We start from the raw sequence: 27224 nt of genomic DNA, 5'->3' as shown, positions 1-27224 counted from the left end.
GGCGCGTTGCGTGTCGGAGAAAATTAATTTCTCCGTTCCGGGAAAGTTACGCGTACGCGTAGACCCGCGCTGTCGAACGTCGTTGGCGCGCGGTTACGCGGGACCGTTACGGGGAAATTAATGGTAATCGTCCGTTTCTCCGCGGAGAGGCACTGCCAATCGGAAGTTCCCGTCGCGCACGGCTCTCCTCGCCTCTAGAGCGAGAGCCTCCATCGCGAAAATATATAAATTGCCGCTCGATCCCCGTGATTTATAGCGCGAACGGGACGCTCGGTTACTCGGGTCCTGTTAACCGCGCCGCTCCTCCGACAATGAGTATTTCTCGTTTTTTTTTTTCTTCTGAGCGCATACACGGGTGTCGTATTTGCATTTTAATTGGTTTTTCGACCTGTTCCGAAGTAACGCTTTTAAAAGTTTCGAATTATAGGCGGCGGGAAGTTTCGTAACCTGATTCGCGGCCTGATCTCTGCGCGAGAAAATACACGGTCCGCGATTTCGGGCGTGGACCGCGAAATAAGGAAAAAGGGGGACGCGGGGGCGTTCGCAATGCACCGCATCCACGAGGGCATTAATTTCCTCTCCCGTTTGCCATCGTAATTATTCGTGATTTATCGCGTAAATAAGTCACGCCGCGTATTAAATCCCGATGACAAATATTTTGATCAAACATTACGACGCGTGGTTGATTAATAGCGATTATATTTAGCGAAGGCCAATTTTTATTTCGCTTACCTCGTTGGCACCGACCAAAGAGAGTTTCGATGACCTGTCTCGCTCTATCGTCGAACTCGAACGAGTCATCAGACCTTTTCACCGATTCGTCAGGCCCTTGGAAAATCGTAAATCAACCAGCCGTCATTTTTCCATCCGTGGAGAACGAACGAGCGCGAAACGATCGACGATTACCGCGGCGCGCGGCCTCGCATTTCCCAGTCTAGCCGCGCGACATTCGTCACGGTTGAAATGCAAAAATCGCGGAAGTTCTCGCCATTTATCGTGAACGCGACGCGGCCCGTCGAGTCCGGCCCGAGCCTGTGTATTTACGGATTACAACACCGGTTAATTGCCGTGTATATTTTCTGTCTGCGAAACCGGCAGCGGCGTTTGCACATCGACGAGCAGCCGCAGCAGCCTCCATAACCGGAGGAACGTCGCTGGACGAGGTTCGAGGGGCAGCGCAGGGGAAAAAAGAGTACCAAAGGTCGCAGCTGCACGCGCGCCGCGATTACGACACCGTCGTTCTCCACCTGCGCAACGTCGGACATCCGGAACGCGGATGACGCGGACCGCGTAAATGGATCGACGGCGTATCGTCCGATCGGAGCTGCCTGCGGTCGTCGCGCGGCTTCGCATCGCGATTAAGTCGTTTGGAAGTCGCGATTAAACGGATCGCGTTTACGCGGAATGATAATTGGACGGAGGTCGGCTTTTTTCGAGCGACGAATCGAAGGAGTTGTTTTTAGAGTAACGAGGGAGGGCGGTGTGTATTCTGTTTGTACTTGTAATTATCGGCTTCGACTGGACAAGCGCTCATTGATGTTTGCGATTCATCGCAGAGTAGCTCTCTTCGTCTTGTTCCGTGTTCGAAGATGGAACTGTGAATGGATTTTCTGGGGGTTTATAAAAGCAGAGTAACTTTTGTGATACGTTTATTCGAGCTTTCAGGGTACAAAGAAGGAACGTTGCGTCTTCAAACGATCAACTTTCGCGCAATCGAAGACCCCAACGTCTACGTATGTCGATCATTTATTGTTCGAACGTTAAACGTGAACAACGAAGCAACCGCGGTTAGTTACACATATATATTCCCTTGAATAGTTTCCGAAATACATTTTGCCCATCACCGCCGGCGGCCATGCGTCGTGCTTAAAGTGCATCCACTCTGACACACGGATACGTACATACGTGCACGCGATGCACATCGCGTGTACGTAGCAAGGGAGTCGGTTGCGGCGCAGGAGGGGCCTGGGTTTGGGGCCCGTCGCGTGTTTTTGCCCCCCGTCTGGCCCCCACCGCAGTTCATCGTTTTTTGTCTGCTGCACTGCATGCGCTGCACCGGCGTCCCTCTCCTCTTCCACCGCAACCAGCCGCCGCCACCACCGCCGCCGCCGCCACCGCCGCCGCCGCCTCGTCCAGCTTTCTTTCCTCCCTCGCCCCGTTTGGTCGTTCGCTACTCCACAATGCACCGCGTCCACTGCACCAACGCTGTTGCCCCAAGTGCGCACAGACGCACGCACAAACACAGAGAGAGAGAGAGAGAGAGAGAGGGAGAGCCGATGCACATGCAACCGGCTCGTGTCGTGTTGTGCGCACGCTACGGCCAGGAGGACGCCGAGTCTCTCTCCGCGCGCGCTTATGATCGCCGAATGGCCGACAGGAGGTGGAGGAAGCCCGCGAAACGATGCAACCGCCTCGATCTCGGCGCACCTGCCGTCGTCGGTGTCGTCCGGACGAGCCGTGTCACGGCGATTCGTTGCCCCATAACGCGGGGACCACCGATACCAAACCAGCGTGAGGACGTTGCCCGCGAATTGGCGTCGCTTTTCGACGCAGCTTTTCGCCATCTTCCGATCGAGCGTTCTTGCCATCTCTGCCAGCTGTGGTGTCGATGTTTTCTGTTCAAGTTTCGGTCGCTCGAATGAATTATCACCTGGAGACCAGAGTACTCCTCTGGATTCGTTGTCTCCTCTTACAGCTTGGGTCCTTTGAATCGATCGTCGTATGGAAATTCATCGGTTCGTGCTACGCGGTTCAGGATTTAGAGTCAACTGTTATCACTTGGACCATCGTTTCTCAACGCGTCGAAAGGTACCATCGGGCACCACGATAGTTTTTCCATGTTTCCTCCCACGCGTTACTTCCCATTAGAGTCTAATGCCTTTACGCTGTTAGTCGCGGCGGTGAATCAAAGCTGATTCATTCTGGCGCTCGACGAAGCTTCACGGTACCAGCGATATCTGCCGCGGGGCTCGGTAATTCGAATGGATTTTCGGTCGCGACGACCAGCATCGATTCGAACGGTCACGAGCAACGATACTGTAATTTTTAGTAGCCGATGGACGAACGTGGAATTGGTCACCGCGGATTGGATCCGCGGACGATTTTTGCGACGCGCCAATCGGTAGCTGCTCGCTGATTCAACTGCTGATACAGTGAACCCACCCCTTCTCGATGGCAGTGGATTTAAAGATATTTAAAATGTACAAAAATCCAAGGCTTTTCAATTATCCACGCGAAAAATGGAAATACTTCCTTAAGAGAAGGAGTTTCGCTAAATTATCCTCGAGAACGTTTCGTACGATCGCGAGGCCCGCTGTAACGCATCGCTGGAGGATTCGCGATGGGGAAAAAAGTGTCCCGAGATTCTCGCCGCTTATTAAAATGTACAACGCGAACGGGGGATTCTTATTCCTGCCGTTTTATTCCACGTTCCGTCCAAGCCGGAATACTTGATCGATGCCGTTTTTGCGAGAACAATCGTTCACGGTAAGGGATTCAGCCAATGCGCGTTGAATATCGCCGGTACGCGCTCGACCGGTATCGGTTCGTTCGAGGGGCGAAAGCGTCGCGAGCCTCGTCCCTATTCTAATGCGAGGACAATTTCGAGATCAACGGGAGGAAAATTCAATTCGTGCCGATAGTCGATTCTTATTCCGTCCGGTGAAGCTGGCGAACGGGGCGATACAAAAATCGTCGTCTCTCCCCGGTGGAAGAGGATCGGGCTTGCTCGCGTCGTGATCGAGTCTGTCGCCATGTCAGAGGGCCCTGGAAGGTGGACAGGCGCGGAGAGGTACCTATATACCGAGCGACGGAGCGCGCACATCGCAGAGGAAGGTCCGAAGGCCCTGGCTACCTGACAGTCCCTTTCGCGTCGGGTGCTAGAAGAGGAGAGGCAAAAAGAGAAGGGAAAGAGGGACACCGCCTCGGGGATCGGGATAATATGCCGCGATGGCTGCTTATATACAGCGCATACACCCGGCCCTCGCCTCTCCGTTCGGCTTCGGAGAGTCCGTGGCCGGCATATACGATCTGGCAACGCCAACAGTTGGCTCGCGCGGAGTCACGAAGGCCGTCTTTCAAAACCTCTTCAGGGAAATCTCTGGCCTCCGCCGGGAAAAAAAGCTTGCTCGTTCTCTCTCTCTCTCTCTCTCTTTCTCTCTCTCTCTCTCGCGTGCGCGTCTTTGATCGCGCGCTCGACAGGAATGCCGGAGCGTTCCTCCTTGAGAGACGGAAGTAAACGACCCTCGCAAATTGCCACGACACACCACGTTCCGTTTCTAGAACGTCATCGAGCCCGGGTGAATCAGGAGACGGAGAGACGGTGCAAGGACCTTCGTCCTGCCCCGGGATAGCAGCGCGTCGAGACGCCAGACGTCCTAAACGCTCCGTCAAATATTGACACGCGAAACGTTTGCGCGACCCGCGCTGGCGGGGGCAACCTTCGCCAGGACAATCGACCTCGCCTTCCCTTCGTTTCGACGCGTCAGAATTTAGGGGTGCGGCCAGGGTTGATAAGATTTTACCTCCCCCGCTGTCTTCGAGGAAAGTTTTCGTAAATTCTATGTATCCCTAAAGTGGAGTTATCTCGTTCCCTGATTCTTCTTGGAGACATCGCAGCCTCCCAATGGATACCTAAAATTATTGTATATACATAGAACAGTTCGTAGCATCGAGTCGATATTAAAAACTTTTTTCGCGTCCACCGCTTCGCTGGAAACCTTTTTCTGGCCGCGAGTCGAGCATCGCTCGAACAAAAATTCCTGAGCAGAGAGATCTCCGCTCGAGCGAGTTTCCAGCGCGTCGGTGCCCCGGGTCCTTTGTCCGCGCGGGCACAGGCGACCGGTGCGCGACCGTTTCGGCGAACTTTCGGCCAGGGTTCAGGGACCTCTTTCCGCCCTTTCCCGTCTGGGTTTTGTTTCTTCTCTTTCGTCGCCGCTGCTCGCGTCCGTTCTCGCCGTGACCACCACGGGGTGCTGCACCGTCGCGACTCGTCGAGCGTTTAACGAGCGCCGGGTGACGAGCGGTTCGAACCGTTCAACCGGCGATGATGAACGTTGATAAGGTTTTATGGCCGTGTCTCATCCTGTCCCACCGATCCCACCAGTCGCACGTACACACGGTTTCTGGCTCACCTCTGCGCGGGTTACGAGCTTGCGACGACGTTCTTTTTTTTTCTTTTTTTTCGATCGTTTTCCACGTCGAATGAAAATTTCGATGGTCACGACGCGATCGCGCGAAAAGACGCGCAGCGTTTAATTATCGATACACGCGATACTCGCGAGACGACGATCGTCCTCTCCGGGTACGAGCATTTTGTTTCACGTAAACTCGTCGAGGGAAACTTTCTCCTCGGTGGGTAGTTGGAAAGGGCGCGGCGAACAGTGTCGGTCGGGGAAGTTGCTCGGGCGCGGGCTGTATAATTTCGCGAAAATTTCACCGCGGAGGCGAAGCTACTTGAGATGTTGGACGTGGTACGCGAGGCGTGACTATAAGAAATTTTCCAGCCCCGTGGACCCGGTGAATAGGACGGCGGAGAAGAGACCCCGTGTCCCGGAGGATGGAAACTCGCGTCCGGGACTCGCTGGCTCCCCGAGTCCTTTTCACGCATCACGTACGAAATTGACTGGAAGCGGGAAAGTTAGTCGATACCTTTGCCGCGTCGCCGTTGAAAAGCGGTTGGGATTCTTTTCGAAACGAACTGGCTCGCCGTGCATCATAGCGTTTCATCCTCGTCAGAGATTGCCCCGATCATTTCTCCAGCGTGATTGTCTACGTCTTGGTTACGCGTGCAGGCTAATTTTTAATCAAACCGGTGGACGTGAAGAATGACTGACGAATAATAAAGATTTTTCAGCGACTAGAATTAGGTAGAACAGCGTCCCTGTTAAATTGGATTTCTCGAAGGAGGATTAAATTACAGCTCAGAGTTTACTGGGATAGTAAACTGAGTCATTTGCAAATTTATAATAGAGGAAAATGATGCTAGACGAGAAAATCTGTAGATAAGATGCATAATAAATTTATGTAAATTATACTCTTCTTGGAATCGTAAAGATTTACGGCTCGTATGTTTGTAGAATTTCAAGTAGCGAGCCTGCGGCCGCTATTGCTAGGTATCGTCATAGATCTCGTCATGATTTATTATTGGAGTGACTCGGTTCAAGCGAAGGATCAAGTACATCGTTGCTTTTTACGCAATTTTTGACTCGGCGAGATCGAAGAACTGCGATGATTAATAGCATTTCGTGTAGGAAAGGACGCGCGCGAACGCGAGATTAATAACGAGTTCTTCCGTCAACTGACGGACGAGTGACGAGACGATAAAATGGCAGTAAATAGGAAGTAATGGAAGAACGAGCTGCTCGATATATTTCGTAGAACCGAAGTCTCTCGTTCGCTCTAGTTCGCTCCTTCAACGTACGCCGATATCATTTTCTAGCGTCACACTTATCTCGAGTGATATTTCACCGAGCAACGTCTAGATCCCCCAGGAAACGGTCTGGGAAAGAGTGTCGTCGCGGAGAGAAAAAAAGAAAATAAAGACCGCCTATCACTTATCACTGCCATACAGATTACGTTGTACGGTGTTCGTTTCTCAGTTGAACAAGTACGATCGACTGTACACATGTGCAGCCCTGATCCTAGCCACGTTATCGTCGATGCGTTTGTAGAAATTCAATTTTATCCGTCGAAACTCGCTGCAGAAATACGGTTTTTTTTTCGACGATTCGTTAACATAATCACTTTTTGCCCTCGCGCACGCTTCTCAACCGCGACTATCGCCGAAGCTACTGCCGCTCCACTAACTAATTATGTAGTATGTTTACATACGTTTAATCTCTCCGCCGGTGCAGATTATACGTAGGAAAGGTATTAAAGCGGAACGAATCGAATTGTCTGTTCGCAGTGAGCGCGAGTAGCTACATAGTGTCAGTGGTGCTCGTCCTGATAGTCGGAGCACTGGTGGGTGTCCTGGCGACTGTATCGCACCATCTTCATCATCGACGGCTGCTACTGCACGAGCCGGCCTCCGCCTCGATCCTGCATCACCATCGGCACCACCATCACCGACACCATCATCATCATCACCGGGAGGAGCTACCGGCGTCGCACCAACGGCGTCTCCTGCTGCAGGACCACCATCATCCTGGCACACCGGTGAGTCGATTTTCAATTTCGTTCGCGTGTCGATCGAATATAAGACACTGTCGGACGTTTACGAGCGCAGCCTTGAATTTGCGACACCTTCCAATCGATCGGAAGTGCGATCGACATGGGATTTCGAATGGAAATTCGAGTCGCTTCGAACTCGTATCGCGAACGATGTTTTTTTTTACTCTTGTTAAGTAATTTCTATATCTTTATTGTGAGATACGATACGCGTCGGCTGTGTTTCGTTCGGTTGACCGATCGCTCGATTCGATTTGATCTACAATTTGTCGTACTAAATGCGTCCGACTAAATATAAGGCAGCGGCTGAAGGATGGTGACAGAGCCGGCGAACCAGGTCAGGAATCAACATTTCAGTAGCTGAAATGTTTATCGCGAGACAGCACCGCGTCCCCTTTCATCTTCTTCGAATGACCAACTGACTTTTATCACGCGACGACTATCCAGCTGCGTGCATACTTCTCGGTGATGTAACCGTTATTACTCGAATCGTAATCGATATTTGATTGAAAAGCACTCAGAACTTTTATACAGTTCCGCTGTGTCCATCGATTATTTCGAGCAAACAACTTTATTTTTGCTTGCTAAGAAACCCAAGATATAAATAGACGATTGCAATCGAAAGATTATTTATACGCGTATATTTCGATAGACAATTCCTCGGTACTCGGATACCCTTCGAATAGTAGTAACAGTGGAACCCACCCCGTTTATCGGTCTGACCCTTCCTACCTATACCACTGTGGCTCGCATTTAAGCCTGAAAAATGCTCCAGACAGCTGAGAATCAATGAGATCCTATCGTACCTATCGATTCGCTCCCCAACAGATACAAAACACGGTCAAATTCTACCGCGTGTACGGCCAATTAAGACGCACAGCCGATCCATAAACCAACACAGCGTTCAGCTCGAGACAACCACGGGAATACAATTTTCTCGCGCCTATTTGCAACTTTCCTGCGATCATTCCAATCGTTAAAGCCACACCTGTCCACGTTTCCGCGTTCGTTTTTCCAAAGCAACGATATATATCACTTGGAGCACGTTACCCGCGTGCCTTCGTCGAGCTGTTCGATCGCATACCCGGTGCTCGGTATCGTTCCACGCGTTCCTCACGACCTCGTATCAGCGATATCGCGATAAGACGAGCGCAGTTTTCGATGGAAGGAGTAGGAAATGCGTTTCCCTATTCGGCGGGCGGCGTCGACGACCTTCGACGAGATTATTACGCGATTCGCGGAACGTCGAAGGCTGTCTGGAAAAAAGCCGTTGATATCTAATCTCGGTTGGGATGGTAGCACAGCTGCGCCTATCTAACCCACATATTTTCCTCTCGACCGTCTGGAAAACCAGACCGCGGGCTCCCGCGCCCACATTCCATCCGCCTCTTTTTTTTTTTCTCTTTCTTTCTTTCCACCTCTCTCCCTCTCCCCCGCTACACCGCCCCTCTTCGGCTCGCTTTCCCTGTCCGCCTTATTTTTCTCCCTTCCGCCGCTTTGTTCCTTTTTTCTCTTTTGTTCTCCTCGAGACGCGACTTTCCTTCCTCAAGGTTTCCCGCGCCCAGAGGTTCTTCTTCGTCTCAATGGCGTTCCACGGGCAAATGATTTATCCGCGATCGAGCGAGCCGCGCGCTCGTAAATCGAACGACCCGGCGAACAACGGACCCGTTTACGAGTATATGGTAATTTCTTTCTTTTTAAGTGCGCTCGCGGTTTTCACGGTTTAGGACCGCGAACGAATCCGGTGATACGCTGTTGGGTTAGAATTTTGTGTTTATTAGCGTAATACGGTCCTTTGAAGTTTCCTTTGATGGAAACCAAACTTGGGCTCCGCAAATAAACGAACCGGTCCCTTCATCGTTCGATTCCTATTACGCTTCTATGTACGCGTGTACATACGATACCGTAATCGCGTCTGTCTTTCTCGCTCTCTCGTTCTCTCTGTTCTTTCAACAACAGCTCGACGCACGCTTTCCTTATCCTATCGTTTGATCGAGTCACGAGTCGAGAGATTTTCTCGAAAAGCGAACAGGAACGACCGCGAACGATTTACCGCCACCTGCAGCACCCCAATTAACCCGTGCGGTATTAAGAACCGACCTTCAAACCGGTCTTTCCCATCGATACCGCACCTTTCCCCTTTTTACAATCTCTCCTGCCCCTTTTTCCTTCCCACCCCTCCGCCGTCTTTCCGCCCACCGCTTTATTCCTCCCTTTCAATCGGCCCGACGCGACTTTCCTCCGTCTATTTTCCCCGGGCACGGTCCTCTTCGCCTCCGCATCGGGGAGAGAGGCGCGGGCGCGACGGTCCTTCTTCTCGACGCTTCCACAAAAGATTTATTTCCAGCAGACGCGACAAGAGCTGATAACATCAGCGTCGGAAACACGGAACGAAGAGAGAGAGAGAGAGAGAGAGAGAGAGAGAGAGAGAGAGAGAGAAACGGAAAGGCGAACGGATAGAGAGGGGAACGTCCCTGATTCGATTTGTCTCGCGCTACGACGTGCTTATGGCCCTGACGTCGGACTTCCGGAACACGGGACGTATTGTTTGCCTCCGAGGACGCCGCCGTCGTCGTCGTGGCCGCCGCTAGACGTTATCGATTCGTTCGCCAGCGTGCTCACGCGAAGAACCACCACCTAAATAGAAATTAGACGATCAATTTTCGACCACCACAAGCGACAGGCAAATGGCTGCCACCGTGCGCCCTAGCGATCCAATTCGAATCATCGCTGGATGACCAATCGTGCGCGTCTCGTCGACGAACAACCTTCGAAAGACGGTAGGTGGGAAGAGAAATTCCTCGAAAAATCTGAGACTCATTTTCCATCGGAAAATACTCGACCCGTGTACGTATTTCTCGCGTAAGAAACGCTGAAGAGGAGCGAAGGAGTCGGCGATTCTCGATTTCTCCGAGAGAGCGGCGGCTCCCATGAAATCCGACCTTTCGCTTCCACGTGTCGAGCATCCCCTCGCGATAGACGAGGGAGCGTGGGGGAAAGAAGAGCCCTGGGAATTCGGGTCACGTGCGAGACGAGCGCCCGGAAAATTCCATTTCCCGCGTACACTCGGCCGATATCGGGGGCGTCGCGAGCGACGACACGCGTGCTCGCCACGCTCCAGCCCTTAACTCTCGATGGTCCTTCGCGGGTCCGTGGAACGAGCCGGTGAAGGAAATAAAGTCGTCTCGCCGTCCGTCGCCGTTCGAGCAATATCGATTACCGACCGATACACCGTTCGCTTTCTCGCGGACGAACGGGATTACCCAGTGAGAATGCGTAGGAAAAGTCTTCGCGATCCGTCTTCCAGCCGAGACACCGGTGACGGCTGGTATGCGCCGGTCTCCTTTCATCGCGCGAAAGCAAAAGTGAACGTTTCCGTGCCTGGACTGACAGTTCGACCGACTTGGTTTCTAATTCAGCCTTCCGCGGACTCGTGCCACGTGGAAACACCCCACGTCCGTACATGGCGCCCTGATTTTTCCGACCGTCGACGCTTGAAACGCGCCGGTTCGATGGTTCATGAATGTTGTAAACCGACGTAGACGCGGATAATATCCGATCTGTCCTCTCGATAGGGGGAATTGAATCGTACACTGTCACCCCTAGCGGTTACTGTAGCGTCCGTGGAATTTTCACAGTTTTAGATTCGTGGATGGAAAAGGAAACGTCGAGTCGAACCTTTTGTCCTTTCATTTGGAGAAGGTGTAGGGGAGGGAAAGTTTGGAAAGAAACTCTGGTAATCTTTCCAATCACTCAAAGCTAGCCGAGAACCGTCTACGGTGCGAACTCTCTCGGCAGCGCAATTTTCCAAATCGATGCCACCCCTCGCCGCCGTGGGACCAGCGTATCTCTACCATTTCCCCGGTGGAACCCGTGAAATCTCGTCCTCCTGAAGGATCAGCCCTCGAGTGCCTCCGCGGCGGCGGTCGTGCGTATTCCTCGAGGAAACTTGCCAGTTGCGGATTCCGTCGGCTCGTCGAAGCAGCCCCGGGTCCACCCTCCCGTCTCGCGACCATTGTTATTCTAGATTGCATTGCAAATTAGATCACGGGCCGCGCCGTCGCCCTTCTACCCTCTCGCGTCTCGCGACGGCCCTGCTCAAGTTGCAACATCCAGTTGCCCGGCTGGTTCGAGCTCCTCCTCGCGAGCCACCCTGCCACCCCTTTTCAGCATCCGGTGTTTCCGCCACTCCGCCCAATGGCGCGCATCTTGCGGGCCCGTGTCGAGCGAGATTGTGTACACGCTCGCGGAAACATGGGAAAGAAACGTGAATCGTTTTGCTTTTTTTCTTCCTTCTCTTCGTCGGGAACCGAGTTTACACGGCCACCCTCCCTTGTTTTCTTTTCCGCCTCCGAGATAATTGTCGAGTTATGGTCGCCGTTCTTTTCGAAAGTCGAAAGTGGCCTTTCGAGCTTTCTTTTTGCGTGGCTCAGCGCAGAAGATGATTTGACAGTATAAAAGGTCTGCTTACTATGTTTGAAACGAAGCTTGTCTGGTTATTACGAATCGCATAGAGTATGATAAATGATTCTTGAAACTATTCGCTTCGTTTTAGAAAATTGTATATGTAAAATAATACAGTTTTCCTGCACTTCTCGTCTAAACACGTCAACGGCAATCAGCACACGCGTCCGTCCAACGACAATCCCGGTTCCTCCTGGCTGCTTACCCGCCTCGAACAATCAATGATTTATTCGCTCGAGTAAATCCAGCCTGAGTCGCGCGACCAGTAATTAAATTTGATTTACGAATAAATAATCGATGTACCCGCGTAACCCAAGATTAATAAGCAAAATTAATACGCATTCTTAATTGACTCGATTTAATTTCACGTTACGCGAACGCGTACCGTGCACGTGTACGCGTATCTGCGTACGTAAGTGCACGTATCTATACGCCCACCGAAACGAGACATTCAGAGAGAGAGAGAGAGAGAAAGAGAGAGAGAGAGAGAACGAAAGAAAAAGAGACGCAGTAAAAAGGAACGTGGCGGATAAAGAGGAAGAGAGAAGGGGAGCGGTTGGCAGAGAGCAGAGAACTTGAAATGGCTTCCAATTATCCGGCGCGTAACGATATCGCCGATGAAAAAGGCGTGTCGCGGCGAGTAATGACCGTCGAGCGGATTTTTCTGCCGACGCGGCCACGCCGTCTTCCTTTTGGACGCGCCGCGTCGCGATGCCCTTACTCTAAAACCATTTAACTCGTAATCTATGCGTTGCCCTTGCCTCGACTCGCAGGACTGGTTTTACCCTGCAAATGGCCCTGATCGACAGCCGTACGCTCTGCGCAGAGACCCAACTCGAAACACTCGCCAAACCGAAATCTGTCCCGCTGGAAACGTCTGATAATTCATTTGCCTCGAGATGAAAGCGATTCGACCCTCCTCTTTTTCCTGTGTACCGACTGTGAGGGATGGAATCGAAGATCGGTAAATATAGATTAGAGCTTTTTCATCGTGGCCTTTCGTCGATCGATCGCTTTAACGAGGAATCGGCTATCTGCAATATAAAATCGAGCAAGACATTCGAGATTAGAGTTACTTTGATAATTAGAAGTAGAAGGGGGGAAAAAAATAGGACAGACTGCGCGGCTCGAGTACATTAATTCGAGTCATCGTTGTTTTCCATTATCATAATTCGCGAATTAATTCGAGATATCAACGTACCAATTAGGTGGAACGAGTTTAAATACGCGATACGTGTAATTAACGATAATTCGATGCACGAACGTACGTGCACTTTAGACCTTCCAGACGACCTTCCCAATCCGCATCAGCGACGGCGGCGGCGGCGGTGGAGGCGTCGGCCGCTCGAGGGGGCAGGCGGTTCCGAGTAAATATTATGTCTAGCGCCATAGCGGAAGTCTCTGGTTACGACAAACTGCGATTGTTTTTCTTCTGCCCGGCTTTCTTCTCGTTTGAACCGCGATTCACGCATTTACGGTTTAAAAGGGGGGGCTGAACATCGTTTCACGACTGAACGATCGATCGATCGATCGATCATCTTCTTTTCCTCGTTTTGTCAACGCCGACTTGTACAACTCCGATGCGAGGCGATGGTAGCCTCGTATTCAATAACTCAGCAATGCGACGAGTTGTTTTCGAACTCGCGCTCACCGGATCGCGCGCAAACTAATTCCATCGACGATCCCACGCTTTCGCTAAACTCGAAACGGTGCGCGGCTCGACCAGGTGCCCGACAGCCATTCTGTTTACGATTCCAGTCGGCAGACGGCTCAGATTTTTCTCGTTTCACGGTAACGTACCGCGCGTCAGCTCGCAGCCCGTCGATCATGATTCCGCGAGGTGCGCCGGCGGGTGTTGCTGCTTGTGCTCGTCGTGGCGATGGTGGATGTTTTCCGCCGCCCCGCCGGAGGCTCTTTTTCTCGTTCACGTCGCGATCGCGATGTTCTTAGGAATAATAATACCGGCTGTGCTCTCGCGCGGCGACTCGTGCAGGGGCGAGAAAAAAATGAAAGAAAGAGAGGGAGAGAGAGAGAGAGAGACACGTCAGAACGGGAGAGAGTCACGTACGTCAGTCCTGTCTCACCTTCGAGAAAACCTTCCTCGTCGTCGCGACTACGTGGCGCGTCGTAGACGCGAGCACGTTTTTGCACCGAGCGACTCTCGCGTTCCGTTTCTCTTAGCGCATCTAACTCCCTTTCCTATCCGTCCATTCTTTCTCTCTCTCTCTCTCTCTCTTTCCTTCGCCTCCTTCCGCGTGGACGCACCCTAGAGCACCCAACTCTCCCACGTCCCTTTTCTCCGCTGCACCCTCTCATCCCTCCTTCCACCCGTCGAACTCCTTCGCCCCATTGTACCACGCCATTCAACGATAAGATTTTCTTACGGAGCTTTTCCGCCTCGCCCTTTTCAATGGCCCTCGCATCCATCCGCGAAATATCCCGGCATCGAGACTACCACCACCCCGCACTGTCCGTCGCAGTCCGCCGAGACTGCACCGGGGATTCACGCGTCTGCCATTCCTGTTCGACACGGAGAAATCGTTGAACCCTGGATACGGCTTGGTATTCCGTGAATTCTCCAGCGATCCCGTTCTCAGAGCCTCGCGCTTTTTGGGGGATGAAAATTCTCCGCCATTCTCTTGCCACCGGTGTTCACCAGACATTTTCGCGAGAGTCTGGTGTCCTTTATTTCTATCGCGATCTTCGACGAGAACTGGAAAGGTAAAAACGATGGTCAAATCGCTCTAATCGCGATTAGCCAACGATTTCCCGGCGTATTCAGCAAAACGCGTCGTCGCGCCTGTCTTCGAGTTACTCATCGATTAGCATCGCGGGACCCGCGTCACTCGCGCGTTAATTTGCACGTGACGGGATTGGCAAAGCGCATCGACGAAATCCGTTTTCGCCGCTCGTGCTCGCCGCGATGATTCGCCTCGCGTTCCTAACCGGGCGTCGTCGATGCGTTGAGCGCCTCCACCGCGGCGTCGAACCGCCGGGAATTATCGCCGCGACGGTGTGTCAATGTTTTCGTTATTACAGAAGCACGGTCTGCTTCTTTTTCCCTTTCTCTTTTTTCGTTCGGCCAGACTCTTATAAATAACCGACTCTCTGAGTCAGCCTATCGGCCGCAGACGCGATTCTTTATCGTCGCGCGGACGTGGAAATGGAGCGACGACGCTTCGTGGGAATCGTCGACTTGGTGGTTTGATTTTTCATCGACCCGACTAGCTACCTGCGTTTTTCCTTTCGAATGGTAAAGCAAGCACATCGTCTAATTGTCTGGTGAAAAAAAAACCACGACTAATTGGTAAATCCTCAGGGGGATGGTTACGGATTGAAACGGAGGCCATTATCACACGCAATCCATTCTCACGAGGGTCGACACGCGCTCGTCGCTCGCAGATCATTAACACGACTCGCCGTAACAAATCAATTCTCCGGCGGACTGGCCAATCGCGACGCGCGAATCGAGCCGTGTCGTTTCATTTCTCACGTCAGTTCCGCCAATCGTGCCTTGGACGATAATCTTTGCCGGTGGAAGCGACCGATAAACTCTCTCTCTCTCTCTTTCTCTCTCTCTTTCTCTCTCTCTCGATCCAGGATATGCAACAACCGTACAGAGAGTGCATGCTGAGCGTTTCGTTTGAGTGGGTGCAAAGGCTGGTGCAATTCATCGAAGGAGGCAAAAAACACTTTGAGGAAACAATTAGTGAATACATATGTATGCGCATTATTAACTCAGTCTAAGAGTCACGTATAGACACTAGCTTCGTCACATACTGTAATCGTGTTTTTCTCCGTCTGCATTTTATATCCGCGCTATTTCCACAGTCGTTTCTTGCGCTGTTTAAAACCGCAAAAAGGCCCATTGATTATCCTATTACCTTGATTCTACGATTTTCGATCTTTAATTCAATCGTTGATTTTCATCGTACCACGATACAGCTTCCAATTAAGCGTTCTCCGTATTTATATCATCGTTACAATGTTGTCCCGTGTGAAAAAGTTCCCGCATGATCGATCAACTAGCAGACGAGCTGTAAAATAACCCTTCAGTGTCCCTGGTGTTCGCGCATCAGTGTCAGCGTCGAACTCGAACACTGACCAAGCGAGTCGCACCCCTTACGAAACGTTTCGAACTTTTCCAACTCGAGGGATCTCGAAATCACATACGATAGATGCTTTTCCAGTCGAATTCTCCGCGAATACCAATAATCGCTGGTGTTGCCCAGTTCCACCCCTTTAGCGACGTTTCGATAAACGAAGAACGCTTCGCAACAACTTCGACGCGGAAGATCCGCGTTCGCGAGAGGGTGGAGTACCCGATTCGATGCGTCGCGAAGAGAAGCAACGACCTGATTCGAAATTTATTAGCCGGTTGGGCGACGTCCAAGCGCGGCGGCGCATCGACGTTCGTCGCGCGGCTGCCAAAAGCCGAACGGGACGGGATGCGAAACGGGGAAATAAAGAAGAAGAGGCTCGCGTCGGGTGGAGTACGCGACGCGGGGAAAAAACGTCGGGGGTTGCGATCCTCTCCGCGTGCTGTTCTCGTTCCACGAATTCTTTCGCGCGTCACCGTGGCCCGCTGATGGAAGTGGATGTGGAACAGCCGCGTTTCCCGGTGCCTCGTCGAACGTGTCGTCAGGGGAGCGGTTCGTTCGCGTTCAGACAATGCCAGCTGGCTACGTTTTTGCGTCTGGGCGATTTAAAAAAGCAGTTAGTCCGCGTCGCGCTGAATAACAAGAATAATTCAGTCATTCATTTATCGAGAGACCATAGATCAACGCGCGCAAGAAACGAGCGTAAAAATGTGAAGTGTAGACAGTGAAAAACGTAATTAGCGCACGTGATAACTGGCGTGAATTACGATACGCGTGCAGAAAAGGACATTTTATCCTGTTAGTGTCTCGCGATCTTAAACATAATTTATCGAATTGCACGTTCACGGCTCTGGCGTAAGGTGGACGTATATAAGAGTACAGAGAGAGAGAGAGAGAGAGAGAGAGGAGGGAAAAGTATGGAAGGGGGAAAGGTCATCTCCGCGAGGAAGAACTGAAAGAATCGTAAATAAGCCGGAATCCTCTTATTCGCAGCCTCGATGGACGCTCCTACCGTCTCGCGACGGCTTATCCACGTGTGTGACTTTTGCTAAGTAGCCTTGGAAGTTACCAGTCGGACGCGGATTACCGATCGATCGCTCGCGGACGCTCGATTTCGCGGTCGCGCCGCGGACCAAGGTGAAACTTCGCCGGGAGGTTGTGCAAGCGGTGAAATCGAGTCGGTTCCTCGTCTCGAACGCGCGTCGACGAAAGAATTAGAGGATTTCCCGCGGTTATTATCATTGATGCTTGCAGCGAAGTTTACAACCGTAATCCTGGATAAAAATACCTCGCTGTGCGAAGGATCAGCGCGTCTCATAATAGATGAGAAGATTGATAGACTTTGCCCTCCTCGTGCTAAGTCAACGCTGTTTCAGAACAGAAAAGCGATCGAAGCGCAGGTGTATACCAAACCACCAAACACCGAACACCCTCAGCTCTATCTCTCATCGAAAGATTATCAAAAGAAACTGTTCAGACCGTAGTTAACGATGAATACAAAGTACAGAAACATTCGTAACCAACAACCCATCATCGTTACGCCCATAATTGTTCGCCGTGGTATCGCTGAATCTCACCTCGAGGGTAGCGTCCCGTTCCGAGCGCGAGGCACGCGTCATTAGCGAGAAAGGGTGTTGCGATAGCCTTAGAGAGGCTTGGTTATTCATACTCGATCGCGTCTCGAGATTCAGGTCATGCGACGAGGCTCCGGTACGCGTATACCTGTCCGTTCACCGGGTCGCCGTTTAGAAGCCAGACACCGTCGCTCTATGGTCTTACGTCACTGGCGTAGACGGTAGCGAGACGCGAGTCCTCGGCGTTCGAAACGCGGCGGTGACGTCAGAGGGACGTTCCCAGGTTGACGCAAATGTCTCCTCGCGCGGCGGGGCCTCCTGCGGCCGTCTTTATTGCTTTTTCCGGAAATATACTCCGTCTAGACGGAGCGAGCACCGGTGCCACGTCCCTGTGAATCATCTAGCCGAGACGCTGAGGTGAGGCTCCTGCCGCCGCATTGTAATTCACCGGTACGGCGCCCGTTCTCTCCCGCGCGGTCACGGATGAAATTGCTCTTCCCTCCCGCCGCGGCCGTGGGGGATCCTCGAGGAAATATTTAGAAGTTTGTTAGCTAGGTTTCAACTTCGTAACCGGGGCCGCGGGAGCCTGGGCCAGAGCCGAGGACGAGGGAAACGGATGGGAGATTCCCTGTCTGCCGTTTACCGGCTCGATGGAGAACTTTTTCTTCGTCCCGCCTGTGCCGTTCTGTTTGAGGTATTTGTTAGAACGGGTACTTCGAGAGGGACGGAGATGCGTTGGATTGAGCGAACTGATTCCGATGTTTGTAATATGGTCGATTACGGGTGGGACACCGTGTAAACGGTACGAACGTCGAGGGTTTTGTGGCGAAGCGCAACGAAACTCGATCGAGTTTCTTCTAAGCTTAATCAGTCGGACGGTAAATTTAGCTCGTCAATGACCGCGGCTAAACTCGTTGCAGCTAAGAATATTGAATTTATCGGAAATAGATGAGAGCAAGACCCCGCGATGCTCGTGTCTGCACGCGCGACCAACCGAATCCTCGAAACGGGGAACGCGTAAATCCCGGCAGCTGCAAAATAAACCCACGCCCGCGATCCGCGCGCACGTTCGAGAACGGGACGATACGTAAACCGAGTCTCTTGGCAAGGTACAGATTTTCTAGGCTAACGACCCGCGCGGTTCGTTCAACTCTCCTCCGCCTCCTCATCGAAGCTCGGCAGGAATCGAACGCACTTTTACCGAAAACACCGGGCAACACGGATTCCTCGACCGCGTTGCGGGATGGCCGATCCTCCGAGGTCGTTGGTTGCAGTCGGAGGCCGGAGGGGGATGGCGGAAATCGCAGACACAAAATTCCTGGAACTATTTGCACGGGAGCAGTAGCATCCGGCTCGTGACCGCAGTAAAAGTACTTCCCTCTGCAGCTGGTTGCCCGACCCGTTGTGGAAGTTAAAGCGATCGTTGGCCCCGCGGAAAGGCGACTTGGACCGCGGCGAAAGCGGCCGCCGCGCGCGGTCTACTCGCTGTAACCGAGTTCCTCCTGTTCCAACCACTCGAGGCGGCGAGGAATCGATTCGAAATTCCAGCCAGCCCGAGGTATCAGCGTTTTCCACCTCGCTGCCACTCCCCTTAACGCCGGAGCTAGCTGGGGCCGCTAAAAACCCACCTGGATCCTGCGGATCATCCTGATTTCAAAGCAGAGGATACCCCTTCTTCGATCGCCCGTGAACTCTTCGTCGACGGATAAACGCGTTCCTCGTTTCCTCGGTTCAAGGTTCTTCAAAATCCGTAAAATCGCTACGAGATATCGGTAGAAAAAAGAAAGCAACGAACGCAAGAAGCAAGTTTTTCAAGAAATAATCTTAATTGGTAGACTTGAGAGATCCTTCGAATTATTCGCAAATTTTCTCGCCTGTACAGAACGTGTCAACGCGATTTCTTTCTGGGGAGCACCGCGTGTGTCGTTCGAGAGAAACCTTGTTACCGAACGAGTTGATGGGAGCTCGTAGACGAGGAGGCGAGTATCTTTTTTAGACGCGCGGCCAATCTCGACTGAACTTTGTTTCGTCGATCTCGAAGGCTCTGAGGTACAGGCGAGGTCGATCGTAGAATCGACGACGAATAGGGGCGAAGATTGATAAGGTCCTCGCGTTGTCGTTGTCGGCCGGGAGACAAATTGGGCTATGACTAGAAGATTTGTGTTTAGAATAGATTCGCGCAGGGAGAGGCGGCCGTGAAATTTATAGGCGTATTCGGTTGCTCGATGGGTAGGAAAGGGAGGCGGACGTGGCAAATGCGGATTCATAAATTCGTCGTTTTTAAGACGAGATCGTTTCGTGCCATCGACTAGTCTGCGAAGTGACGTGGAGACGGAAATGCGTGGGATCAGTTTTTATATCTTCTTCTGAAGGAATAATTGCTAGTACCAAGCATTAACCTACGATTTCGTGTAAAACAGATCTTTGTCAGACCATCTGGATCTAATTTCCATAAACTCGTGAGGACCCGTCTCCCCAACTCAACTTTCGGAAACACCAATCTCCTCTGAAAACAAGATATACCACACGTAATAAGTACCCAACATCCCCCGCGTTCCTTTCCCAACCGAACACCCACAAGACCGTTTTACAGTCCCGTCCTGTTGAATAATTCGCAAAAATATACGAGCCAACTTAGCACGGTTTTCGGTTAGGTTTCAGCCTCCCCGGAGGCCACATTTCCTCCCCAAGTCCGATTTAAATAAAACTGCCCTCGAGGCGCTGTCTTCCTCCGCCAACTGTTCGTCCACCGCCACCCTTTCCCGCCGTCTTTCGCGTCCTTTTCTCTACTTTCCTCCGCTCGCATTCGAGAGTTTCCACGGGCAGACGATCGTAGTTTAAACAGAGCCGAACTGGACGGCACGAGGGCGTCTTTTTGGGTTAAACCGCAGTCCGAATCACATTTAAAGGAAAATTCTAAAGTGCCATCCAGAGTCAAAGGAGTAGACATTTTTTTATATTCCCTCCAGCTACCGAATGAATTCCTTCTGCCGCAGGAAGTTCTCCAGAAATTTATAATGAGTTCATTAAATATGTCTGTTGCTGTCGATAAATGTACCTTCTGCCATTGCTCGATAAAAATTCACGAAAAACCGGTAGCCCCTCGATCCTCCAGATTAGAATCATTCCTCTATAACGGAAACGTCGCAGCGGAGGCTTCCTTTTCGCGCTTCTCGTACCACGTATCGCGAGCTCGTCCGTGAATTCACCAAGAACGGATACCAGCGATTTTATCCGCTGCCAGTGACAGCCAGTGTGCGACCGACCGGACCAGCGAATTTTCCCTCGAATAGCACACCCCTTTCCGTCGTCCAGCTGCCGCTTCCGCCGTCGATCTAGACCACGGCTACGAGCTTCGTATGCGGGCTTCCTTCCACTGACCGGAAACGAGCACGTCAGCCAGTTAACCGTAGCCTGGTATCTAGAAACGGTTAACTCGTTCGCTTAGACATCGCGTCGTCCAGAAGCGTACAACCCTCCTTTCACGCCCTTTTCAGCATTTTAGATTATGCACGATAGATTTTTGTCCGATCGACGACATCCGTCGCCCGAGTAGATCAATTGTCGAGGTTGGCGATGGCAGCAAGGGCGAGGTCGGGTGCTCGGACAGTCTCGAGGCGCGAAATACATAAATTCCGCGCAGATTCAATTACGTCGCGCGGCTCTCCCGATCGGCCAGGCGAAACGTCTGCCGCCGGGGGTGTGTGCACGAATTGCGACTCCCCCGTCGTGCCATTGTCGAAGGTCTCCAGCCGTGCGTCGAGCAATCGAAACCCCTGGAACCGCCGCAGAGCTTTGCGCCTGTCGTCGTGCTTAGCGAACATCGCCCGGGGGTGGTTTTGGCCCTCGCCGCGGGGGATGACTCGGCACGTGCACGTGAAACTGACGCGCCGATATTCGCCGCTCCTCATCTGGAACGAGGAGTATCTCGCGACGATTGCGTTTCGACGTGCCAGGGGCTGTAGTTTCGAATTTTGCTAGAAAACTCTAGCGGTGCGAGTTTCCGATGTATGCGGTTAATAAACTTTGAGACGATACGATGGGACGAGGAGGGGAATGGATATTCGGAAGCTCGATGGAGACTTTTTCCACCCCTGGCCTTGTCTGGTCACGCGGCTGGTATTAACCGCCGTGGGATATTTCATAATGGCTCGTGAATGGGACGTGCCAAACAACCCTCACCGCGCGTAATATGGGGTAGGACCACGACGGATGGTATCGACTGGCGGCGGCCAGATTTCCCTCTCGATTTTCCCGCTCACGCGTCGACCCTGACCCAACGACAGACGCGTACCCCTCACCCTTTGGACACGCACTCGAATTCCTTTCGCGTTCGTACTCTGGCTCCTGTTTCCCGCGCCTATATCCACGTGCTCCATTTACGTATTTTCGAGCATTACTCGACAGATCGTCGGATGTAAATTTTTTACTTTTTCGACAGTTTCATCGGATCAGTTGTGTAATTATCACGATATCGATGTCAATTGCTGCTATGATTAACTGTTTAAACTTTTGAAACGCGTTTCGATTTTTACATCGCCAGAAATACTTCTGGGCTTGTCCACGCCACGCAGAGACCCACCCTTAATCTTTATCACCGCGACATTAAGAAGCAAACGGGCGGAACTTCCGACCGGTCGTAACGCACGACAGATTCTACACGTGTCACCGATTATCCCTGGCATCGTCGCGTAAAGAGTCCCGCGCGGAGAAGAAAAAGAGGAGAGACTCGATCCGTCCCGAAAGGTTTCCCTCCGGATTTCTTCCGTCGACGACTTTTCGTCCGCGCGCGCGTCTGGACAACGAGCAACCGATAAGACGATCCGAACGACGACGACGACGACGAAGGCGTCCCTTTGTCAGCACCCGTCGAATTCTCCCCCTTTCCCGGACGGATAGACGGTGGATTTCTCGGGGATCTTCCTGGAATTCACGCGGCTACGGGTTTCTTTCGACGCGGGGAACGTCGCCCGGTTGCGACGCGTCTTAATCCGAGTCGACTGGCCTCCCTGCGAGAGACGGGTTCTACCCTCCAATCGATTGTCGCGACTGGTTTTCTCCTCGCCTCGTCGAGACGCGCTTAAATTGGCTGTCGCGTAACGAACCTGAACAATGGTGTTGGCTCGTGGGTCATTTCTGTCCGTTTCGTGGAGCCCTTATCGATAGACTGAAAGACGCGTTCACGAACGCGACGGTTCTCGCGAGCCACGCTCGGAGGAATCACCCTCCCGGCGATTATCAGGGTCTACACCTTCTTAAACATTCGAAATTCCCACAAGCGCATAAATATCCGCGATCTATTTCCGTCTCGCTCTTGTGAGCTATTCCCGAGACGTTTCGCAGAGGTCCTCGTTGAACACTTTATGGATTGTCGCGTTGTTTGGACTTCTCCCGGCTACTTTGTGGCTCCTAAGTTATTTTGGAATAAAAATTTAGGTCGTGTTGTGATCCAGCGCCGCCTGTAAATAGTCCGTAAATCACCGCGATCTGGATTATGAATCACCGCGAGTTACTCGGTAAATGATCGTAAATTACTTTGCGAATAATTGCGAGCAAGTTTGTGGGCCAGTTCCGTGGGTACTTTACACTACGCCGTCCCGGATACTTTATGCGCCGTTGTAATGTAGACCAGAAATTATCATAAATTAGCTCGTTGCGAGTCGCGGGCTCGATTTATAGTCCTTCCTATTCGACGGGTCGTTACAAAACGCTCTTGCATCCTGGATAATTTGTAGGTCACCTTAAATTTCCCCGCTGACGATCATAAATAAGTTCATAAATCACCGAGGCTGTTTTGCAAGTCATCACAGACGACTTTGTGGGTCACCATTAGCTTGTTCCTTCGTCACCTGCCTCTGGCAGTCGGTCTCCTCGTAACGGGAGTACCTAACCCGAACCGAACCTGGTACCGCACGCACCAGCGAAGCGGTTCCGTTCTACTTTCGACTCGACGAATTCATATTTTCCTGCCGTTCTTTCGATTGCTCCCAACAATCGCAAATAATCGGCAGATGGACGAAGGACGGGCAGCAGGAAGAGTCGCACGACGAACGCTCTCTCGTCCTCCGAGCGTTCGGTACGGCGCTTCGCGGCCCGATCGAATGATTTATAGCCCCGCGTCGACGAAAGGTTATTTTCAGACGACGCGCGTTCGTTTCCACCGCGAGCCTTTGAAATTTCAAAGCGAGCCACGATCGGAAACGCGACACGAGGGACGAGAAACGTAGACGAAGATTGATCGACGAATGGAGGAGGCCGCGATCGAACGACCTTGATCGCCTGAGCGTTTATAAGTAATCAAACGGTCCCAGGTTACGTAAACCGGCTAACAGCAGACCGGTGCCGTTCGATAAACCGAGCTTCCCTTATCGAGCCGTGTGTGTGCGAGCAGCGCGTGCAGCGATGTTGATAAAAAGAAAAGGGGGAAATGGAGGGAGAGAGAGAGAGAGAGAAAGAGAGAGAAAAATTGGAAAAATCGGCGAGGGAGAAAAAGATGGTCGCACGGACGATAGAAACACGGGATGCGCTCCACTCGGAAAACTAGTTTGCATAAATGGCTAGCCCCGATTAGATAGCGAATTACGTTGGTCGTGTTTGTCGAAGCCGGAGGCCTTATCTGCGACATCCGTCGTTCCATGCCGTTTACACGATTTCTTTCTCCGAGCCGTGAGTGAAAAATAAATTGAGTCGTCCCGTCGAAACGCACCGACGTCTCGTCGCTCCTGCGATTTTACGGTACCTTCGAGGGATCTCGAAGCAATCTCATACTTTTCGTATCTCTCCTCCCACTCGTTCTTCTTCTCGCAGCGAATTACATCGGACAAGTGCCACGTTACTAACTGACTCATTACGATTGTGACTTATTCTTATCATTCGAAAGCGCGACTTTTTCTATGAAAACAGTATTAAACTCGTTCCACGATAGTAGCGGAACGAAACGCGAAGCGCGTGACTTTCCAAACCGCTTCCCCTAATTTTTCATCGACCCAGCCATCGGTGGCGATGCTGTTCCCAAAGTTTCCGCGGCTACACAATAGTGTAGACGGGAAACCAGGAGCTGGTGGGTGGACAGGCTGGCGATGATCGATCATCGAGGGGTGGCTGAAATTGGGTTATCGGGCCGTGGCGGCGTTGCGACCCCTCGTAATCGCCGAGGCGAGCCGGTGAATTTTTCAGCCCCCATGAAAGATTCGTGGTGGGCCAGGCGTGCGCGAGCCAGCCCCGGGGGTTCGTGCGTTCTAACGCGGGCGTGGTTGCCCGCGCCGGAACTCGACCAGACGAGTTCGCGATCCGCCGGCCCCTGTCCGACGGAAATTTACGTTCCAGTCCCGGGCTAAAAGCCACGATAAGCGATAGGAAGAGGCGGCCGCGGAGATTACGCGCGTTAAGAATTCACCGGTATCTGTCTCTGCCTGGGTCGAGCAACTTTTCGCGCTCTCGTGAAAGGTTTGCTTAATCACTGCCACAACGTCTCTCTCTCTCTCTTTCTCTCTCAGATTCTCTTTGATTTCGTTGGACAGAATTATTGGTTTCTGGTGGGAATCTGGTGGGATTCGAGAGAGTTCCAGCCAGTCGACTTGTTCGAATCGAAGAAATTTTTACTATTCTTTCGTTAGTTAGAGACGTTCGCCGGTTAAACGTCTGGCGTGGTCGGTTCGAAGGATCGACTCGCCGGCAGACACGATCGCAGCATCGTACGTCGCGGCGCAATTATCAATATTCATGAAGAGCGCGGGGGTAACGAGGTCCCTTGAAATGAAATTTGTTTGCACACAATGCGCCCGCGTTGTCCGCGGCGATTCTTTTCAGTTCCTGACAAAACGACCGGAAATACTCGAGGCGGGCAAATGAGTCACCGCGTTTCTTTTGTCAGCGAAATTAAGCGGGATACGCGTCTGGCTAGATTAGAGGGAAACGTCGGCGCGCGAGGTGCATATAAAGCTGAAAAATTACATCCTCCTTAACGCATAATGTAACACGCATATTCATAGCCCCCGTTGTTCCACTTCTACCACAGGAGAGTTTTCCTTTCAACCGCCGCGTATCTACGATCCCGATAGTTATTCACAGATAGCGCGGTAACATTTTCACCGGAAAATATGAACTCGCCCCGTTTCATTAAAAACACGCGGACCGGTTTATCGTCTAATAAAAAAGAGAAAAACAGGGAAAGGAACCCTATTAATTAACGTTTCGTCTGATACCCGCGTTATAACTCTTACAATTAATCGCGAAGGGATTAATTCCCGCTGATTATCAGCGCAGCATTCATTAGCGCTTGGACTTCGATGAAAAATAGCTGGCGATACCGTAATTTCAAGAAACGATACTGTATCTCGAAGATAAACTGCGGTTGGCTATGAAAACGCAGCAAGCAGCTACTGAAGTGCCGCGGAATAATTTTATTTCGCTAGAGATACGGGGTTCGCGCGTACAAACTTCTATAATACTTGCGCGAGAGTTCGAAGCGCGGAAAATCGACGAGAGATCGTCGGAACGCGTCTTAACGGTCGGTGCCGGGAACTCATCGTAGGATCGTTTAACCCGGGCTCGAGCGGGAAATTAACTGGAATTTTCGCGCGGTCGAGATACCCGCGGACCGGACGAGCGTTGCGCAGCCCGTGAGAAGGCCGACGCGGTCGGAGCTAGACCGCAGACCGCGTCTGCGGTCTTTCCGCTTGCCCTTCCGCTACTTTTTCGACTTTCCTGCCACGAGTCCGATTATCGATCGTAGCCACCGCCGCTCGCGGCATTCGGACGCTGAATTAAGCGTTCGACCGCAAAAGCGGCCGACCCGATCGTCTTCCGTTTTAAAATCCCGTCACCTGCTGTTCTCCCCAGCCATCACATCCGCGCGCGCACGTTCGATGCAGCGGATGACGCGCATTATCCTCGCGTACGTTCCCGATGATTCAGCGAAATCGAACGTGTCGCGGTTGTCGCGAATCTTTTCGACTCGCTGTGCGATCGACTTCGCGACGTTTCCCCGTTCGAACGGGCTCGGAAACGGTGCTCGCGCACGAAATCGATCAAAGTCCGGCACCCGGAACCCGTGGCGGCGACACGTTCTTGAAAAGTGTACCGCGGAAGGTTAGCTGTTGTCAATGACGGCCAAGTGAAAGTTGGACGTCTAGACGTATTTATTTCTAGACCGACGGACACCGCGATTTTATTCCCGTCACGGCGACACTGACGCTACGTCTGATTGACGTAGGTGTTGCACCGATTTCGTCTAAAAATAACCCTAGTCTAGCGGGGAAAACAAAAGTGAAGCGGGAAACGTCCTCCGCCGTGTGGCATCGCTCCACTTACGACCGCGGACCAATTGGCACTGTCCGCTATCAGCTCGTCGCTGCATACGAACGAGAATCTCGCCTCGATCGACGTCTCGTTCAGATTTCAAATATTCAAACGTCCCGGTGTCTCGATGTCCCACTGTCGATACTTCGCCAAGTGTTCATGCGACGACGAAAAACCCGCTGAAAAGATCGCCGCGACAGGATCGCGGCCCGCGATCGATTCGCAAGCGGAGGCATGCACGAGGCGTCCTCGCAGTTCAAATATTGACCAACACGTCGAACAGACTATCCTCACAACTCGTTTCGTACCCACTCTCCACCGTGACAATTCTCTCCCCACGATGGATCCGACTAATTACCAAAACCCCTGGCGAACGAGCGTATGTGTAACAATTAGGTCACGTCCAATCGAAATAATGAAACTTGATACTCTCCACCTTGCCATTTTTCTCGTCTAATCGAATTCCAACGACGCGAACGCAACCCTCGCCTAACTCAGAGTGAATTCAGTAGCAGCGAGCGATATAGGTCAGCCATCGCACCGACCACCTATTCCATTTGTCGATGGAAGTGGATCGAGACACCTCTGATCCTGAATCCTGTCGGATACCAGCCAG

At 52.0% G+C, this 27224-nt stretch overlaps 3 protein-coding genes across 4 annotated transcripts in view; 2 read left to right on the top strand and 1 right to left on the bottom strand.

Annotated features, from left to right (window-relative positions):
- Nhe2 (Na[+]/H[+] hydrogen exchanger 2) overlaps positions 1-27224 on the top strand; it is a 250996-nt gene that overhangs the window by 115978 nt on the left and 107794 nt on the right. The window lies entirely within an intron of this gene.
- The window catches only part of LOC143424631 (ciliary microtubule inner protein 1), a 168223-nt gene that overhangs the window by 76432 nt on the left and 64567 nt on the right, over positions 1-27224 (bottom strand). The window lies entirely within an intron of this gene.
- Positions 1-27224, top strand: part of LOC143424453 (uncharacterized) — a 106492-nt gene that overhangs the window by 34268 nt on the left and 45000 nt on the right. Inside the window, exon 3 of the mRNA XM_076896509.1 lies at positions 6908-7158. Coding sequence (XP_076752624.1) covers positions 6908-7158 — 251 coding nt within the window. The remainder of the gene's footprint in view (positions 1-6907; positions 7159-27224) is intronic.

Source organism: Xylocopa sonorina, chromosome 6, assembly GCF_050948175.1.
Source record: "Xylocopa sonorina isolate GNS202 chromosome 6, iyXylSono1_principal, whole genome shotgun sequence".
Lineage (NCBI taxonomy): Eukaryota > Metazoa > Arthropoda > Insecta > Hymenoptera > Apidae > Xylocopa > Xylocopa sonorina.
This window is presented reverse-complemented; position numbering and strand designations above follow the sequence as displayed.